Raw genomic sequence first — 19457 nt, forward strand, 5'->3', positions numbered from 1 at the left:
AAAGATACTCTGAACTCTCAACTAAGTAGAAGAGCAGTCATAAGACCTCCTCTTCCCCTGCAGGGTGGTGCTTAGGAAAGAGCATCAACTTCAGCATTTCTTCTCACATGGAAGAAACCGAAGTGAAATCCATACGATTGGTATTTCACTTCATTAAATTGGTCTCATTTAGAAAATCGTTAACGCTTTCTTTCCCATTTTCGGTTACATGACCCAATAAGAGAACTATTCTCCACAACAAGATAGAGGTCTTCTTAACACGTGACCTTCTATTCACTTCACTTTGCTTTGCATCATTGAGCTCATTCCCATCAAAAGCCATTTCTCATTTAAAAACAAAGAACACACATATTTACTATTCTAGCTTCAGACTCAAGCCAATATAAACAAGTCTATGAAAACTACTAATATTAATATTTCAGTTATTAGCTATATGAATGAATATCTTAAGACATTATTGCTCTACTGACAATAATAAACAAGAGCACAAAACTTAGCTTTCGATTGTGATTAAGTAATCAAAAGAAAGTGAACAAATTAGACGATGATGAGGACTTTAACAATAATAAAAAAAAAAAAATAACAATGAGGAATGGAACAAAAATATTTGAAATGAAAAGCAAAAAGTTTAGGATAAGAATAAGATACGATGAATGGTAACTTAAATAATAACAATATCTTAAAAGAATGTATTAAATAGTTAGTAAATAAAATTTACTAAAATTAATTAGTTTGACATTTGATTCTAGACTATAAAATTTGAAACAAATACCAATATTTTATGTTAAATTTTTAAATATTAATATTAATGAAAAATATTATTTATAGCAGTAATTAAAAATATATTCTTTTATTTTCAATATAGACAAGTTAAATTTATTTCACCATTACACCATTTAATATAATTCTCAAATAAAATTAAAAGATTAATATAACAGAAAATGCATACCATGCATATGTTTCTATAAAGATTTGAATATTATTAGATATCAACATACATATATTATTAAGAAAAACTATTTAATATTTATTATGAAATAAAAGCATATTTTAATATTCGTTCGCATTTTGTTCCATTTTGTTCCTCATCAATTATTGTAGAGGAACAAACATATTTCATTGTTTCCCATTTGATGAGGAATGTAAAAGAATGGTGTGGACAAGTCACAAGATATTACTTTGAAATAGTTAAAAATTTGAAAAATAAAGATGAATAGCATATTTATCCTCTATAGGTTTTCGGTTAAGGTGGTTCATCCACTGGATAAACAATCCAAAAAGCTGCAGTGAAGGCTCCAAAAAAGACCATCACTGTAAGCCATGAGTCCTCCAAGTAGGTTGGTAAGGGATGACGCTGTAGTGTCACTCCAACTGTCAGGATAGCTTTGGCCAATTCTCCTCAGGCTTTTTTAAGATCTTCTAGTGGATCATAATAATAAGATAGGTTCAGAACAAATAATAAATGCAATATTAAAGAGATAAAGATAAACTTACCTTCGCAAAGCTGTTAGCATAAGCCGATAACTGTGGTTGAATTGCCAATTAAAGCGCGCAGCCACAGTCGTTGATGTCTCTATGTTTAGCAATAAAATCCAAGGATATATATGATTTAAAACTATTTCATTTTCAACTTTATCAGAGATACACTGAGATAGTGTAATGCTTTGGATGTGGATTTATGCCCTCAGCACATTTTCCCTATATTTTCTAGAGTTAAATCTAAATGAAGTAGCACACCATGTAAGAAATTAATTAACCGAATGAACATTATTTTGATGGATGGCTTAGACATTACAACTTATCACAAAATCAACACTTATGCTTCTGATTTATCATAATATATGTATAAAAACCAATTTAGATTGCAAAACAGAACGAACCAATCCAAATTAACCTAGTCTAAACAATATTATACGAGATTCTAAAAAAATTTGGTTCAACTTTGGCAAAACCCAAAATAACTGAAATACACATGTCTATTACTGAACCGAACCGTTTTATGTTTCGGTTATTTTCGGTAATATTTTCAAAATTGAAATTAACTAACCCGAACAAAAAAAACCAAACCAAAGTCTCATGACTAAACGGTTCCATGCGTAAATCAAAATTCAACCCAGGAAGGGTTTATTATAGCTAGCAATATCATAAAATCCCCCAAATTTTGATTCTTTCGTTTTCTTGTTCGTAATTTCGGAGAAAGTTTTCGACTTTATGCTATGAGACTCATCTTCTAGGATTATAAGTAACAGAGAGTTGTTGGCCTTTGTTTTGTTATGTATTCTCTGATACTCCATGGGAAAAGGTTTGGTGAGTTGCAGAAATGGCGTAATCTTAGATTTGTTATACAAAGTAATGCATTTGCTTTTTCAAATTCGTTCTCCTCTGCTACTGCTACTGCTACTGCTAGTGCTGCTGCTGATACTGATGATGTGAGTCTTGTTAGTGTTGGTCGAAAAGGTAAGAACTTTACAGTCTCTTACCTCGTTGGTTCATTGGGGTTAACTACAAAGCTCGCTGAGTCGATTTCGAAGAAGGTCAGGTTCGAGGACAAGTCAAATCCTGATTCTGTTCTGAAGCTTTTGAGAAAGCATGGGTTTACAGATTCTCAGATCTCCAGCATCGTTACGAGTTATCCACGGTTGCTTTTAACTGATGTTAAGAAATCACTTGGTCCAAAGCTTCAGTTTTTACAGTCTAGAGGAGGTTCAAGCTCTGAGCTCACTGAGATTGTTTCTTCAGTTCCGAGAATCTTGGGAAAGAGAGGGCAAAAAACCATCAGTGTGTACTATGATTTCATCAAAGACACTTTACTTGATACGAGCTGTTCCAAGTTTGATGAGACTTCATGTCAATCTTTTCCACAGGGTAATCTAGAGAACAAGATCAGAAACGTATCGGTTTTGAGAGATTTGGGATTGCCTAGGAAGTTGTTATTCCGCTTGCTCATCTCTGGTGATGGACCTGTCTTTGGTAAAGAAAAATTTGAAGAATCTCTCAAGAAAGTTGTTGAGATGGGTTTTAACCCAACCTCTGCAAAGTTTCTTGAAGCTCTAACCATTGTTCAAGGGTTGAGTGATAAGACAATAGAAGAAAAGGTCAATGCGTATAGTATGTTAGGCTTTGATGTGGGAGATGTATGGACAGTGTTCAAGAGGTGGCCAAACTTTCTGACACTCTCTGAGAAGAAGATCTTGAACACTGTTGAAACATATCTTGGCTTAGGATTCAGTAGAGATGAGTTTGCGATGTTGGTTAGGCGCTTTCCTCAGGGCATTGGATTGTCTGCTGAGACGATTGAAAAGAAGACTGAGTTACTGGTTAGAAAGATGAATTGGCCTCTAAAGGCTCTGGTTTCAAACCCTGCGGTACTTGGATATAGCATGGAGAAGAGGATTGTACCAAGGTGTAATGTAATCAACGCTCTCATACCCAAAGGCTTGATAGGAAGTGAACTCCCTTCGATATCGTATGTCTTCATATGTAGCAATGAGGTGTTTTTAGACAGGTATGTGAAGAAGCACGAGGACAAGAAGCTGGTGACTGAGTTGATGAGTATCTATAGTGCTTCATAGATCACAAGGCATGTCAAGGATTCTGGTTCTATTTTTCGAATATCTTAAAATCTCAATTTTAGACTTTTTCAAATATCAATTGATCCCTATTAAACTGTTTCCCTCTAAATGCTTAACTTTGTAATTCTGAGTCTCTTTTCTGATATACTACTACAGCAGTTAGTTTCCAAATTTTTTCTTTAGTTTTTGGTTTCCTGATAAGCTTAATTTCACTTTATTTGTTTTGAGTTTTGGGATTGGAGTACAGAGAATCATAGCTAGTGATACCAAAACCCTCTTATGATACTTTAAAATCTTTGCTGTATGTATTATTGGCTCGTGGATTGGTCATGTATGCTCTGCCGTTGCTTTATATATTCTTTGATCATATGTTCATCTGATTAGTGGAATGTTTTTATTATGAGATTGGTGATCCTGGTCTTTAGTTGCTATGTTGTTTCATACATGTTTTCTGTGAGCTTTATGGTACATTGTCTTAAATATTGTCAGGGCAATAGAAAGTTATCCTACATTAGGACTCATAAATCAGATTATATCATCTACTCCAAATTGGTAAAATCTAATGTCTGGTTTTTACACTTTTTACTGAATATGCCTGGGCTTTAGCGATGGCTAACGACCACAGGGGTGAACATACTCAAGCTTTCTCTCTTTGACTCACAAGGTAATATACTTATTACTATACAGTACACACTCAAGTTTTATAGAAGAAATCCAAGGATATTATCCTAGAAACTGTATCAGGTTCAACGTTAGTATAGGTACATTGAGATAGTGTATAAGGCATTGCATTGGTTGTTGATTAATGTGCTCACTCAGCGCGTTTACCTCATATCTTTAGAGCTAAATCTATCAGAACTATCATTTCCTTTTCTTGGTCGTCTTATTGTGTCTTTAGATGTATGAGATATGGGTTCCATGGTACGTCAAAACTAGGTTAATTTTCTTCTCTCTTTGAATAATTCAGAATCTAGTCCCGCATCAGTTTTCACCTTTAACTTGGACTTAGTTAACACTTTTAGCTGATAATTTTGGTAATTGAGTCTCTTTAATATTGAAGAAAAATTACATAGTCAACTCTGTTTGTTCATTCTTACAGGAACTTGAGAATGATACTCTTGGCGCAGAAGAGAGTCTCAGAGTACTTTTCTTTGGTTTGTGATTCTCGTATGTTTTTTTCAGTGATGAATCCAGAAAAGCATTGAAGAGAGTTATTTGCCTGTGTACTTTAATTATGTAGGATCACATTTGGTTGAAAGTAACGTAGTCTAGTGTGCATACATTGGTTGGTGATCAATAATTTAATCCAATAGAATAGTAATTAACTAGACCAAAATTAATCTGGTTCTGCTTGGTTAGTAGTACTGAGTTTTTTTTGAGTTTGATGATGTTGTGATGAAGAATGTGAGAGAAGAACCAAACTGGATAAGTATTCTGAAGATGACTCGAGTAGAAATGAGGCTAAAATATGAAAATTCCGGTTTTTAGTTGTGTATCTTCAATGAGAAAAGTGTAGGTCTCGGAAGATGGGTTGACTATGTTTGACTTTGATTATTTTGCTTCCAGAAGTGAAACGTCAGCCACAGGAGAAGCTTACCGAGGTGAAAACTGATATGGCACAAGCAAAGTAGGAAGCTCAGAAGAGACGAGAAATGTTTCAGAACAGCTCTTTGAAAACCTGAAATATTGCTTGTAAATGCTTGGTATATAGAGTCGAGCTCGGTTTTAAGGGTAAAGATAAAGTCAAGCTACATTACAATAAAAAGGTCAGGTCCTGTGGCTTTATGTAGGGTTTAATATTTGGCTGATGGATTATCTGCTATTGAAAAGCTTATTGGAATTTGTACACAGTTTCTTATACAGTCACATATTCTCATTGATGAAGTTATTCTGTAAGAGTGAGTACTGGTGATCTCTAATTCTCTTATGTATTCTGAAATAGGTAAAGGAGGTGCAATTTAGCAAAAGCTGTCGCTGGGGAGGAACAAAAAAAATCGAAGGCCTTTTACTTTACTTCTCAGAGCCAGACAAATGGGTAAGTTTTGTCTGTTAGCACTCAGTATTTTTTTTTGTATAATATAGTCTTAAGAGGGAGTGAAGAGGTTTATGTTGTTGCTTGACTAACATTGACAAGATATAATTCACTGTCACGACTTAGCCAGTGCTCCGATTGCTTGGTTATTAAAAACTACACACACTCTTCACTAGTCATCATTATTTTGAACTCTCTCTTTAGATTTCAGAATGACACTCCGACTCACATTAATAGCTGTAACTTAGTTCTAGTGGTAAGACGACCCCAATTTTGTTTTTCCTTTTCTTATGCTCCTTTTGGCAGTTTGTTAATCGCATTGCCTTGTCTTTTTCATGTATTTTTCTTTGATTCTACATGGAAGAAGGTTGGTCGAATCGCAGAGATGGCGTCATTCGAGTTTTTTTGAGCTAAAGGAAACTGCTTTGTCCAATTCGTTCACTTCTGTTGCTAGTGCTGCTGCTGATGAAGTGAGTCTTCAAGATAATGATCTTTACTCTCGTTGGTTCATTGGGTTTAACTACAAAGGTCGCATAATCGATCTCAAGGAAGGTTAGCTTTGACAGGACAAGGATAATCCGGATTCTGTTTTGAGTCTTCTTATGAGTCATCGGTTCACAGATTCTCAGATCTAAAGCATCGTTACAGATTATCCACTACTGCTTATAGCAAATGCTGAGAAGTGACTTGGTCCCAAGCTTCAGTTTTTGCAGTCTACAGTAGCTTCAAGCTCTGAGCTCAGCAAGACTGTTTCTACAGTTCCGAAAATCTTGGAAAAGAAAGGGGGCAAAACTAAGCAGATATTATGATTTTGTATAGAGGTGGACAAGGTTTCTAAGTACAAAAAGTTGTGTATTGACGGCTATCTTCACCGGAGATCATGCTACATAGATCTTAAGGCACACCCACAACAACGACCAGTATCAATATATTCGTCGTGAAGAGTTTTAGTCAGTTAATCTGTGAGGCACACCCTGTTTCCTCTAATTTGCTATAAGAATCTATTAACTTTTGTAATTCATTTCGAGTTCTTGACCAAAAAAACTATTATAGAACAAACAACGTAATAAACAAACTATAACAATCTCATGCTTCTCCTTCAGGTATATGGGGAGAGAGATTGATCAATCAACCCCTCAGCAAAACCATGATGAAAAGTTTGAATCTTTCACTCATACAAGTTAAAATTTTGAATCTTTGCCTCATACAAGTTAAAAGTTTTGGCAGGTCCTAATTAAAAAAAAAATTAGTAAAATTTTATGAAATTCACCCCAAGTTTTAACAGCTTCGTCATAAACCCTATTTTTGTTTCCTCCACAAAAGTTTATTTTTTTTGACGGATTCTTGAGAAGCCGCACGACTCATCATTCTTTGACGGCGCTCGATGAGTCTGTGATCGGTTGAGTGGGCTTCACATGTTCTTCCATGTTCCCTTGATATTATCCTCCGTACTCCAATTTGAGATTCGTTTTCTCGAATAGAAGAAACAGGTAGTAGAGTAGTCATGAATTCTCTGTTACGTTATGGAAGAAGGTCTCTTGTGTTACACAAAGGGCTTAATTTGGGATTTGTTGTGCAAAAGGAATCTGCTTTTTTCAATTCTTACTCCTCCTCTGCTAATGGGAGCTCAAGAGATGGTCGAAAAGGTAAGAACTTTACAGTCTCTTACCTCGTTACTTCATTGGGTCTATCTAAACCCCTCGCAGAATCAATCTCAAAGAAAGTTAATTTCACGGACAAGACAAATCCGGATTCAGTTCTGAGTCTTTTTAGAAGTCATGGGTTCATAGATTCTCAGATCTCTTTCATCATTACTGATTATCCAGAATTGCTTATGGTAGATGCTAAGAATTCACTTGGTCCTAAGCTTAACTCTCTCAAGTCCAGAGGAGCTTCAAGCTCTGAGTTCACTCAGATTATTTCTACAGTTCCAAGAATCTTAGGAAAGAAGTCTATCAGTGTTTACTATGATTCTGTCAAAGACATTATAGTAGCTGACCAGAGTTCTAGTTATGAGTTCCCACAGGGTCATCAGGGGAATAAAATCCGAAATGTGTCGGCTTTGAGAGGTTTAGGCATGCCTCAGAGGTTGTTGTTACCTTTGCTCGTCTCCAAATCGCAGCCTGTGTGTGGGAAAGAAAACTTTGATGCATCTCTCAAGAAGGTTGTTGAGATGGGTTTTGATCCGACTACTTCAAAGTTTGTTGTGGCTTTGCGTATGCTTTACCAAATGAGCGAGAAAACGATTGAAGAGAAAGTTGAAGTCTATAGAAGTGTAGGTTTTAGCGTAGATGATGTATGGGAAATTTTCAAGAAGACTCCTTCGGTTTTGAAAGTCTCGAAGAAGAAGATATTGAACTCTTTTGAGACGTTTCTAGGGTTAGGATATAGCAGAGCGGAGTTTCTGATGATTGTCAAGCGTTATCCTCCTTGCATTGAATATTCTCTAGAGTCGGTTAAAAGGAAGAGTGAGTTTCTGGCGAAGGAGATGAATTGGCCACTAAACTCCTTGGTTTTGCACCCTCAGGTGTTTGGGTACAGCATGGAGAAGAGGATTATACCAAGGTGTAACGTACTCAAAGCTCTCATGTCGAAAGGACTGCTCAGAAAGGGAAGTGAACTACCTTCAGTATCCTCTGTATTGTCATGTGCCGATGAAATATTTATACAAAGATATGTGATGAAGCACAACGAGCTGGTGTCTGTGCTGATGACTATCTTCAATGAAGGTCGTAGTGCTTCATAGATCAGAACAGAAGGCACATCTACAACAATGAGAAATGCCAAGGTTTGTTCTTATTCTATTGTTGTCAGCTTTAGGATTGTCCATGAATATTTTGATGTGGCAATGGGAGGCAAAAGAAAAGCTTTTGTTAATGTATCTATGAAACCCCAATTTGTACTTTTGTCATCTCAGTTTGACCTGGATCCAACCTGTTAATCTCTTTACAATTAAGAGGCTTTAGCTGGAATAAAAGTGGATCCTAATTGAAAATTTGAATGGTCGTTGTTAGAACCTTTCTTGTAATTTGGTGGATTGTTAAAAAAAAGGTTGATTTCAGGTAACAAAATGGGCATTTCTTAATCTCTAGATTGAGAGTCAGATGTTGGAAAAATGAATTAGGTTCTTTGCATTGAGATTAAGTATTTTGAGGCCTTAAGATGTACGCTTTTGAGTTCAAATAAGACATCACAGCTCATAATAATGAATCAAGGGTTACTGTATGTCTCTTTGCGGTATGGTTTTAGGTATAAATGGTGAAACTTTCAGCTTGTTATATTATAACTTTTGGTGTTGTTATATGTAAGTGTTCCTTCTTTGTTGTGTGTTTTGCAAGAACATGACTCGCAGAAACGAAAGGGTTTTGTTGTCTGGTGATAGGATTCTTCCTAAGGAATTAGAAATTGTTTTATAGCAATCGCTGTGAGAACCTTTCTTGTAGCTGGTGGATTGTAACTCAAATTAGAAGTTGGAAAATGAATGTAGTTCATTTGCTTTTTAAAATAAGAGATTTAGAAGCGTAAGAGATTCCTTTAGAGTTATAATGTATCACAAAAATAGTATAGTATTAATCGGATATCACAATCCATCCATAGTAGTAGCCTACTAGGTGGTTAGATAAAATTGCAATAGATTCTCGCAAGAGGTGTTAATATAGTATCATGTTGACATCTTGGTATGACCATTAGTTGTAATTTGACTAATGCATTTAAGCATGTATATTTCTTGTAAGAAGTGCACATGTATCCTAATAAATGCATGCGTATCGAGTGTGTGTATATATATAGAGGCTATGATTTGGTTAGAAGAACACAACACAAAATGAATGCCACAAAGTTTTATGTGCTTCTGGTGATTGGCATTTTGTTTGCCATTGTCACCGCAAGGCAGGTTGAAGAAGTCTCCAAAGAGAACAAATTAGGCACTTCTGCTCCGAAAACTGCTACCAAAGGTATTGGAGCTGAGCTTTCTGTTGATGCCCAAACTGAGAGCACCGCTCTTGGAAGTGGCTATGCCAGTGTTAATCAGAGTCCCAAAGGTCCAAACGCCTTTTCGAGCGGAACTGGCTTCACAAGTACCAGGGGAAATGTCTCTGCTCAGGGTCGCAACGCAAACGCTACTTCTACCAGTGGTTCTGGCGCTCAAGGTAGTGCTGCAGCTGCAGCGGATCGCAAAGGTGCTGCTGCCCGTGGAAACGGTTCCGCAGGTTCCTCTTCCACCGCGAGGGGAAGCACCAATGACAAGAAGAAGTATAAGAAGAAGAAGAAGTGCCCCAAAGGAAAAAAACGATGTGATTGAGCGTGAGGTGATCATAATGTTCATTGCTCAAACCAATTATACATATAAATATATCGCACAAACTCACAATCTCTCTTGTATTCATAAATAAAACCAGAGATTGATCATTGTCACCTTTAATTACATTATGAAATAAAACAGAGAAAAAATAGAACACTATTTACAATTGTGGTAATGTGAATGTGGTATTTTGTTGAATAAAGAGGTTTACTTATATCTATAATTCCTTCGCATATCCCCCAATAGCCTATCAAATCTTCTTTAGGAATTTTAGCATCTTCAGGATACAAAGCGCAATATAGCAAACACGATTTGACCTGATTCCCCTGTAGACTATCGTAGCTATACTTCAAAAGCCTAAGGATCTTATCATCCATACCAGCAAACTCTGCGGCATATGATGTCAAAACATAATATCGCACGCTTCCATTCTTGTTTCGTCCTCTTGGATGACATGGTATTGCGGCAATACTATTACCTATTACGTTGAGAGCCAATGGTAGACCAAGCGACTATTTTTTTAGCAACATTTTAATTTCTTAGAGCAAAACCCACAAAGACAGAGTCTTTGAAGTTGGACATCTCTATCACTAAGAAGATGGTTGAATTTGTTTTCGATAGTCTCAACTGTTTATTTTAATTATTTATAATTTAGGTGTATGTTGGGTTTGTTCGTGAGAATTTGATTTTAACAAGGAGCAATGCCAAGGTTTGTTCTTTTTTTTTTTGGGTCGTTGTCAGTTCTAGATTTGCCGATAAATCTTTTGACGTGACAACGTAAAGCAAAAGAAGGGCTTATGTTGATCTATGTAGTCTTTAACGTTAGTAGAAGAAACAGAAACGCAGCTAGGGGACTAGTGATCATGATATGTCTAAAATATGTTGCACAGATACATTGGCACTTCAGTTCTTGTTACAAGCTCCTAAAGGTCAATACTTTTCCTTGTCATATCCATACTCACGTTTATGTGCCCGCAAGTTTAGTAGCTTTGATTGAATTCAAGGTGAATCCTAATTAAGGTACACAACCTTCGCTGTGAGAACCTTTCTTTTAGTAGGTGGATTGTAACTCAAATCAGAAGTTGGAAAATGATTGTAGTTCATTTGCTTTTTAAAATAAGGGATTTATAGGCATAAGAGATTCCTTTCAAATTTGTATAATATATCACAAAAATAGTATAGTATATTAATCGGATATCACAGTCCATCCATAGTAGTAGCCTACTAGGTGGTTAGATAAAATTGCAATTGATTCTCGCAAGAGTTGTTGGTATGACTATTAGTTGCAATTTGACTAATGCATTTAAGCATGTATATATTTCTTGTAAGAAATGCACATGTATCGTAATTAATGCATGCGTATCGAGTGTGTGTATATATAGAGGCTATGATTTGGCTAGAAGAACACAACACAACTCACCACAAACAACACACAATTTAGTCCCAAAAAAAAAACAAAGATGAATGCCACAACGTTTGTTGTGCTTCTCGTGATTGGCGTTTTGTGCGCCAATGTCAGGGCAAGGGTGGACGTAGATGAGTCCAAAGAGACCAAGTTAGGCACCTCTATGTCAAAATCTGCTGCCAAAGGCATTGGAGCTGAGCTTTCTGTAACGTCCCAAACTAGCAGCAACTCTAATGGCGATGGCTTTGTTAGTGTTACTGGTAGTCCCAAAGGTCCAAGCGCCTTTGCAAACGGAAACGGCAACACAAATACCAATGGAGCTGTCTCAGCGCAAGGTCGCAACGCAGACGCTTCTTCTACCAGTGGTTCTGCCGCTCAAGGCAATGCTGCAGCTGCAGCGGATCGCAAACGTGCTGCTGCCCGTGGAAACGGTTCCGCAGGTTCCTCTTCCACTGCGAGGGGCCGCACCACTGACAAGAAGAAGTATAAGAAGAAGAAGTGCCCCAAAGGAAAAAAACGATGTGATTGAGCGTGAGGTGATCATAATGCTCATTGCTCAAACCAATTATATATATCGCACAAACTCACAATCTCTCTTGTATTCATAAATAAAACAGAGATTGATCATTGTCACCTTTAATTACATCATGAAATGCTACTTTTCCTGTGTAATGTCTTATCATATAAATAAAATAAATGCAGTTAACTACGACGACCTTATATAATAATCTTCTTTAATCTTGTAATGGTAGCAACAAAAAAGAAAAAAAATAGAACACTATGTACAATTGTGGTATTTGTTGAATAAAGAGGTTTTGGAATGTGGTAGTGTGAATAGTTTTAAGCATCCAAAGAAACAAGCAAATGGCATAGTTGGAGATGATTAATCTACCTTGGAAAATTTCAAAGGGAGACCATATTTTATTTTTAACCATAAAGAGTAAGGGGAACCGAAAACAGAAAACTGAAAAATTGATGAGAGTAAACTAGCTTTGTTACAAAAAATCTCAAAAGTAATAAAAGTCATGATGATGAAGAAGACCCTTCAATAAGCTTCACACTCACATCCTCTGCATGGTCTAGAAAGGTGTAAATTGTAAAAACGAAGATGCAGCCAATATTGAAAAAAACATCTTTTCTTATTAAGAATCACTTAAACAATCTTACAAGATATGTTTAATCAGATTTACACACAGTCAACACGACTTGTCACTGACCAATTCTTAATCTAACCAAAACTTGTTAAGAACCTTAAAAGCTTATTCGCTTCGCTCCTACTTTTTCTATCCGGCTCAAGAAAAACCTTAAGCCTCAATACAAATATATATAGATAGCTAACATATCACGTCGGCTAACCTACTCTCCTAATTAAGATAACCCCAATCTTCATTTTATTTGATCCGATGATATCTTGCTAAACAATAAAGGAAACTCCAATATTCCAAATTTCCAAATATAATTTGCCACATCATTCTAACTCCACGTTCGTTACTTCATGCGCACAGCTTCTCCCAATGTCTTACAGACTAGCCTTGTTCCACCAAATGTCTTCATGCTTTCATTCTCCTCCTTTTTATCTGAATGTGTCAACTCAAGCTTCATGCTTTCAATCTCCCCCATTTTATTTGAATGTGACAACTCAAGCTCCAGATGTGAATACTACCAGAATCTTCCAAAAACATCCCCTTAGCCACATTCAGCTACAACATCACCATCATCACAAAAATCATCATCTCATCATACTCCCCCAGCATGAGTGCACATTCATATAAAAACAAAGATGAAGACATATAAACTGGAAGACACAACAAGCTTCCTATCATGCCTTGTACCAAAAATAATCCTCAAGAGCTGTTATAATATCCTTAGGTTCAACCTTTGAAACACAACAATGTTGCAACACTTCTTGACAATGAGAGGTTTGCTCAACAACTACAACTGCAGCAGAGTGATTCTTATGACTTTGAAACTGTTTAGATATAGCTAAGGCTCCTGATGATTCATCATTCGAATCAGCACTATTGGATTTGGTTGATTCAGTTGTGACTTTTCCTTGTACAGGTTGTTATACAACATGCTTCTGTAGAACCTGAGATTCAACCCCAACATCGTCTTCAGTGACTATCTTCGAGATATTACAGCATAAGTTGATTTCCTCAGACTCTCTGCAACCTTGATCATACTTTTTTTCATCATTCTCGAAATCTTTATTGTACAGATCCTTTTTAGCAACCCAGACTTTGCAAAAGTGAAATGGATCCATAAAACATTTCCTAGCCATCCAAAGCTCCTTGATCTTATTCTTAAACTTATAACAGAACCTACGAACATGACCCGCATTACCACAGTGAAAACACACAATATTACTTCTCCTTTGCTTGGAATCTGTCCAGTTTTTTCGAGGATTTCCAGACCTGACTCGTGGTTCTCTGTTACTTGCAGGTACTACAGCCTTCCTCTGTAGTTCAACTTTGTTCATAACAGTCGACTCCACAGCATGAGTTATGTTGCTTTTCACAAAGCTTATAGACTTATCACGTGACAAAAGTTCAACATCCTGTTGTTCTTTATAGCCCAGACCACGATGTTGAGATCCAACAATTCCCATTGATAAGATCTCATCTAACTTCTTCCCACCATTGTTCAACATCCTGATTTTTTTATGATTCTCGTTCAGCTCCCTTTCAAGACTTGTTGATCTTTCCTTCTCCAAACCATAGAGTTCTTGAAGATTTCTCAGTTTTCTCTCAAGCAACTCCTTTTCAGCAGGTAGTAGTTCCTTGCAAGTTGTAACTTCAGACTTGCATTCTTCTTCTAGCATATTGACCTTGGCTTCCAACTGCAATTTTTCTTTGACAAGTAGCAACTTTTCATTACACAGCTGAACCCAGTTGTCATAGAGTACACAATAGCTCTCTTTTGTAATTGAATCTTCCTCATCATCATCTGAGCTCTCAGCAGGTACCTCATCACTCTTAGCACTAAAGGCAAACAAATTCAACATTCCTTCTTTTTCATCACTATCAGAATCTGAATCGCTGAAGCTAATAAATGACTTATTCTTATCTTTTTGTAAATTTGGACATTCTGTCTTCAAATGTCCAAAACCTTTACACTCAAAGCATTTCATCTCCTTCCTTTTTGTCAAAGGACATTCAGGTTTATAGTGACCGAACCCACTACACTCATGACATTGAACTTCTTTTCTGTGATCAGCCTTCTCCTTTTCAGTCCTATTGAAGCGATTTCCAGATCTTTCTCCGTCGTTTCTGTTCCAGCGGGAAGACTCTCTTCCTTGACCTTTCTCAACTCGCTCTAGAGCTTTCCCAAAGTTCCTTGCCATCAACGACATGCTATCTTTAATTTCTTTCAGCTGGTCGTTTGTGTCATCTACCTTAAATGCAATCCCTTTGTCATGAATTCTCTGTTCTTCAGCAACCTCCATCTCTTCTGACTTCAACATACCAATCAGATCTTCAAATTTCAAAGTATCAGTGTTTCCAGAGACTCTCATGACAGCTTTGTGTGCTGCATACTTAGATGGCAGACACCTAATTAATTTTTTAACCAACTTGGTATTCTTGTATGTTTTACCAAGATTCTTAGCTTCATTGGCAATAGAACTCATTTTAGCACTGAATTGAGAGATTGTCTCTTCTGGATCCATCCTTAGAACTTCAAATTGAGAAGCAAGCTGATCCAATCTTGTTCTTTTAACACTCGAATTCCCTTCATGAGACTTCTGCAGAATATCCCAAGCTTCTTTAGCTGACTCACAACCTTGAACAAGCTTAAAGTCGTCATCATCAATAGCACCGAAAATAGCATTAAGAGCTCTAGCATTATACTTAGACAAATTCTTCTCATCCACTGTCCAGCGAGCCTTAGGCTTAGTAATCTTATCACCAGCTTCGGTTTTTTCATATGGAGGTTCCCAGCCTTCTTCAACAGCTGTCCAAGCATCCTCTCCTAGATTGCGAATTAACTGAACCATTCGTACCTTCCAACGACCATAGCCTTGGTCATCCAAGACCACAGCCTTTTGAAGCATCATCAACTCATTACCTGACTGCATCATTATCCCAAGATCTCAACCTGTAGCGAGTATAGAGCTCTCGTCGGTTGACCGCTCTGATACCAATTGTAAAAACGAAGATGCAGCCAATATTGAAAAGAACCTCTTTTCTATTAAGAATCACTTAAACAATCTTACAAGATATGTTTAATCAGATTTACACACAGTCAACACGACTTGTCACTGACCAATTCTTAATCTAACCAAAACTTGTTAAGAACCCTAAAAGCTTTTTCGCTTGGCTCCTACTTTTTCTATGCGGCTCAAGAAAAACCTTAAGCCTCAATACAAATATATATAGATAGCTAACATATCACGTCGGCTAACCTACTCTCCTAATTAAGATAACCCCAAATCTTCTTTTTATTTGATCCGATGATATCTTGCTAAACAATAAAGGAAACTCCAATATTCCAAATTTCCAAATTTCCAAATATAATTTGCCACATCATTCTAACTCCACGTTCGTTACTTCATGCGCACAGCTTCTCCCAATGTCTTACAGACTAGCCTTGTTCCACCAAATGTCTTCATGCTTTCATAAAGGACGGAAGAACACTCCAATCCTTTTATTTCGATTCTTCTGATTGTGTTCCTCTCGGTATTGTAGTAGAAAACGTAGAAAGGCTTCTCTATATAGGAAAATGAAAACACAATTTCGTTTGTACGAGTCACTCCAACAACACGTAAACTTGTGGATGACCCAACAGTATTCGACCAAAAAGCAGGCAATTGATATATATGCTCCGACCACTCATGCTTTTCAACATCTTGTAGAACCCGCAGCTTAATACTTGTACAACTTCCGTTGATACGATAATTCCATTCATGAGACCAAAGTGAACCTAATTTACCATTGTAGTTAATCAGATGTGAATAACCTGTGTCTTTAACAAATCTGAACTTCTCTGATTTCAAATCAAAGAGAACGACCATGCATTGGCTTGTAAACGTACTGAAGGCTTGATAATACAGAACACCATCGATGCATACATGGTTATATTCATGATAAAGAAGATAGGGTGTGCAACATTTGATCATTCTCCATGAGGGTTCTCGAGTTCCTAATGTCAGAACTTGATGCTCCTCACAGGCTTCTGTGTGTCCATAATTATACTCCCAGGTCATGGACAATACCTTGTACTGTTTTTCTATAGGCTCATACCCTAAATAGCTCCTCGTTCCCATCCTCTTGCTCGTCTTCGGTTCCGGTAAGGTCAAAGATTGTCCCGTGCTGAGGTTACATATCACCGAGACATTTCCCTCTGAGATCCGCACATCTCCAAGAAACATCAATCCTCTGACAGAACTACAGCTTTCAAATGAATTTATATAATAATACGGAATTTTCATAAGATAATTAGCGGCTAAAACAGGGGAGTTGTTATCATCTGCAAGAATCTGATGAGGCTGAGGTGAGGAGAAGAAGAACACGTGGCTGTCTTTTCGGCAAGCAAACAATATCTTCGGGAGAGCCAAAGATCTGGTCAAGAACAACTCCGTGAAGTAGGGAAGGCGAGGAATGGAAGCCCAGAGCTTCGATACGCAGCGACATCTTGATATTGATTTCGCCGGCAGTCTCAAACATATCTCGACAATTAGGTCAAGTGGGATCGGTTCTCCTCCACCATTGCTTGAAGTCTTGGCTCGCGTATTGCATCCGGTGACGGCAACAAGATCCACCTCCGAGACGTTTTGCTGCTCTTTGTTCATGGAGGAGACAACCTAGATTGCTAATTACAGGGACTCCAAATTACGACGCAATCGCGATACTATAAAAACCCTAGAGTGCGTTGTTGATTTTGGCTCGCGTATTGANTTTTTTTTTTTTTTTTTTTTTGTTATCAATTTTTTATTTTGTAAAAGTTAAAAATACCAAAAGTAATAGGGACCCAAAAATAATGTATAACAAACGATAACGCATAGAACTATACATTTTTTTTATAGTAGAAGATATTATATACTTTTTATTTTATTTTATTTAAATATACCGAAGGTGATGAAAAAGTGTAAAGGACTGCTTAGAAAGGGAAGTGAACTACAGTCAGTGTCCTCTGTTTTGTACTTTTGTCATGTACCGATGGCTATCTTCAATGAAGGTCAGAACTTGGAAAATGAAATTGGCTCTTTGCATTGAGAGTATATAGTTTGAGGCCTTAAGAGGTTTGCTTTCGAGTCTAACATTTAACATCAATTGGAAGAGAACAACGATTTTGTGCCTGCGAGTTAAGTAGCTTTGGTTGAACTCAAGGTTAACCCTAATTAAGGATTTTAACCAATGTTGTGAGAACATTACTTGTAGTACCAGTAGTCTAGTAGGTAGACTGTAACTCGAATCAAAAGCTGGAAATGAATTTTGTTCATTTGCACTAAAAATGAGGATTTAGATGCCTAAGAGCATCATTATTGGTAGGTTTGTAATTTTGGGGTTCTTAAATTTTTTAGTATTAAAAAGTGTATTTTGTAAAAGAAGAACTTTTTCTTTGTTAATTAAAATTGTACTCATCCAATGGTAAACTCTTATTGGTGAGGTTCTTAGTTTTGAAAAAAACCCAAACAGACAAACTAATCTCTTTCCCTTCTTCATCTATATGTTCGACTGCACACTTGATTGATATGATATAACGACGACCGAACCCAGCAGTCAAGTGCGCAGACAATACCCAATAACAATGTTGATGAATGCCACAATGCATACATACAGCAGAGGGAACCCAATGTGCACTTCTTTCACTATGTTCTTCGTTCTCAGTTCTGCCTGCATCATATCATAATAAAAACTTTGTTATTGTGAAACTGTTTTGATTATAGGAGAAAGAAACAGCTATTTTCGTCACTAGTATTCTCACCAGCTCATGTTGCAAACTTTGTCTATGTTTGGAGCTTATAGACCGCTGCTCCATTAGTTTCATATTCGCTTTCAAGTTTGTATAATAATAGTATAGTATTAATCGGATATCACAATCTATCCATAAAACTAGGTGGGTAGATAAAATTGTAATTGATCTTCGCAAGAGGTGTTGATATTGACATCTTGGTATGACTATTAGTTGTAATTTGACTAATGCATTTATATATTTCCTGTAAGAAATGCTCACGTATCCTAATAAATGCATGCGCTGTGTGTGTATATATAGAGGCTATGATTTGGTTAGAAGAACACAACACAAATCACCACAAACAACACACAATCTAATCCAAAACATATAATAAATTAAAAACCAAAGTTGAATGCCACAAAGTTTTCTGTGCTTCTCGTGATTGGCATTTTGTTTGCCATTGTCACCGCAAGGCAGGTTGAAGAAGTCTCCAAAGAGAACAAATTAGGCACTTCTGCTCCAAAAACTGCTACCAAAGGTATTGGAGCTGAGCTTTCTGTTGATGCCCAAACTGATAGCACCTCCACGGGAAGTGGCTTTGCCAGTGTTACTAAGAGTCCCAAAGGTCCAAGCGCCTTTTCTAGCGGAACTGGCTTCACAAGTACCAGGGGAAATGTCTCTGCTCAGGGTCGCAACGCAAACGCTTCTTCTTCCAGTGGTTCTAGCGCTCAAGGCAATGCTGCAGCTGCAGCAAATCGCAAAGGTGCTGCTGCGCGTGGAGACGGTTCTGGAGGTTCCGGTTCCACTGTGAGGGGCCGCACCACTGATAAGAAGAAGAAGAAGAAGAAGGACGGCAAAGGAAAAAAGAACTGAGCGTGAGGTGATCTCATCATGCTTATTGCTTAAACCTATCTTATATATATTCTAAAAAGTCACAATATCTCTTTTGTATTCATAGACTGTCACCTTTAATTTTCATGATACTACTACTCTTTCTGTGTAATGCCTATTTTATAAATAAAAATAAATGCAATAATTACGACCTTGAATAATCCTTCTTCTATCTTAATTAAGTAATGGTAGGAAAAAAAATGTATAGAACTGACAGTTAATATTCTTGTGGAGAAACGTCAAGAACATGATAGAAACAGAACAGGAGGTATCATCACGGTCTTACGCATCCTCCACACCAGATTGGCCATAAAGTTATATCGATTGTCGAGAACACTGAAAAATAGATGAGAGTGAAGAGTA

The 19457-nt window shown here is 36.9% G+C and overlaps 5 protein-coding genes and 1 pseudogene across 9 annotated transcripts; 5 read left to right on the forward strand and 1 right to left on the reverse strand.

Annotated features, from left to right (window-relative positions):
- LOC104714534 (transcription termination factor MTERF4, chloroplastic-like) lies at positions 2102 to 6673 on the forward strand. Of its 5 annotated transcripts, none has more exons than XM_010431931.1 (5): positions 2102 to 4236; positions 4672 to 4739; positions 5139 to 5338; positions 5515 to 5607; positions 5969 to 6673. In XM_010431931.1, exon 1 carries the CDS (start codon positions 2274 to 2276, stop codon positions 3570 to 3572), a length of 1299 nt encoding a protein of 432 aa, XP_010430233.1. In that variant the 5' UTR covers positions 2102 to 2273; the 3' UTR covers positions 3573 to 4236; positions 4672 to 4739; positions 5139 to 5338; positions 5515 to 5607; positions 5969 to 6673. The 5 variants fall into 5 exon arrangements, with proteins under 5 accessions (XP_010430233.1, XP_010430231.1, XP_019085223.1 ...); XM_010431929.1 differs by having other exon boundaries at positions 4672 to 4726; XM_019229678.1 differs by having other exon boundaries at positions 4672 to 4726; positions 5972 to 6673.
- On the forward strand, positions 6916 to 9514 carry LOC104714533 (annotated as a pseudogene).
- On the forward strand, positions 9408 to 10124 carry LOC104714532 (UPF0540 protein At1g62060-like). The gene has a single exon (XM_019229679.1). It carries the CDS (start codon positions 9428 to 9430, stop codon positions 9902 to 9904), a length of 477 nt encoding a protein of 158 aa, XP_019085224.1. The 5' UTR covers positions 9408 to 9427; the 3' UTR covers positions 9905 to 10124.
- LOC104714530 (UPF0540 protein At1g62000-like) lies at positions 11306 to 12029 on the forward strand. The gene has a single exon (XM_010431926.2). It carries the CDS (start codon positions 11365 to 11367, stop codon positions 11836 to 11838), a length of 474 nt encoding a protein of 157 aa, XP_010430228.1. The 5' UTR covers positions 11306 to 11364; the 3' UTR covers positions 11839 to 12029.
- On the reverse strand, positions 15853 to 17097 carry LOC104716032 (putative F-box protein At2g19630). Its single transcript, XM_010433379.1, has one exon. It carries the CDS (start codon positions 17095 to 17097, stop codon positions 15853 to 15855), a length of 1245 nt encoding a protein of 414 aa, XP_010431681.1.
- LOC104716034 (UPF0540 protein At1g62060-like) lies at positions 18603 to 19091 on the forward strand (the record flags this gene model as incomplete). The annotated part of the gene is made up of 1 exon (XM_019230125.1): positions 18603 to 19091. A coding segment is annotated over one exon (474 nt), but the record flags the coding sequence as incomplete, so codon positions are not given.

This window comes from Camelina sativa, chromosome 9 (genome assembly GCF_000633955.1).
Source record: "Camelina sativa cultivar DH55 chromosome 9, Cs, whole genome shotgun sequence".
Lineage (NCBI taxonomy): Eukaryota > Viridiplantae > Streptophyta > Magnoliopsida > Brassicales > Brassicaceae > Camelina > Camelina sativa.

Bases quoted from the DNA above. Each gene is read 5' to 3' on its own strand.
- LOC104714532 (XM_019229679.1), top strand. From the start codon at position 9,428: ATGAATGCCACAAAGTTTTATGTGCTTCTGGTGATTGGCATTTTGTTT.
- LOC104714530 (XM_010431926.2), top strand. From the start codon at position 11,365: ATGAATGCCACAACGTTTGTTGTGCTTCTCGTGATTGGCGTTTTGTGC.
- LOC104714534 (XM_010431931.1), top strand. From the start codon at position 2,274: ATGTATTCTCTGATACTCCATGGGAAAAGGTTTGGTGAGTTGCAGAAA.
- LOC104716032 (XM_010433379.1), bottom strand. From the start codon at position 17,097: ATGAACAAAGAGCAGCAAAACGTCTCGGAGGTGGATCTTGTTGCCGTC.